Consider the following 320-nt stretch of genomic DNA (forward strand, 5'->3'; position numbering starts at 1 on the left):
TGTACAGCACATTTTTTGTGCTGCACTGTAAATAGTAAGTAGTAATTTTATTTCCCTTATGATGTTTTCAGATACAACAATCTTGAAGTTTTTGGATTAGACAACTGTAGTGACGTGGAGCATGATCCTCGGCCTACAAAAAATAATCACAGCATTGTTGTGTGGTAGCTCCCCTGTCAGTGATGAGCTCTGTGGCTGTCAGCTTAAATAAAGGAATGCATGAATCAGAGAAAATATTTGTACTCTGTAGGGGAAGTCTCAGTGGGACTATTCAGTCAATTTATTTGAGTGAAAATGATGGAGAGAAAGGTGTTTTTTTT

The 320-nt window shown here is 37.2% G+C and overlaps 1 protein-coding gene across 2 annotated transcripts in view; it reads left to right on the forward strand.

Moving 5' to 3' along the window:
- LOC119593983 overlaps positions 1-320 on the forward strand; it is a 12,285-nt gene that overhangs the window by 8,098 nt on the left and 3,867 nt on the right. The window contains exon 6 of one of the 2 annotated variants that reach the window (XM_037943004.1): positions 72-314. The exons of the other annotated variant lie outside the window; for it this stretch is intronic. Within the exon in view, the coding sequence (XP_037798932.1) occupies positions 72-168 (97 nt within the window). The 3' untranslated portion in view covers positions 169-314. Of the gene's footprint in view, positions 1-71; positions 315-320 lie in introns of those variants that run through there. 2 annotated transcript variants of the gene reach the window in all.

This window comes from Penaeus monodon, chromosome 33 (genome assembly GCF_015228065.2).
Source record: "Penaeus monodon isolate SGIC_2016 chromosome 33, NSTDA_Pmon_1, whole genome shotgun sequence".
Classification (NCBI taxonomy): Eukaryota; Metazoa; Arthropoda; class Malacostraca; order Decapoda; family Penaeidae; genus Penaeus; species Penaeus monodon.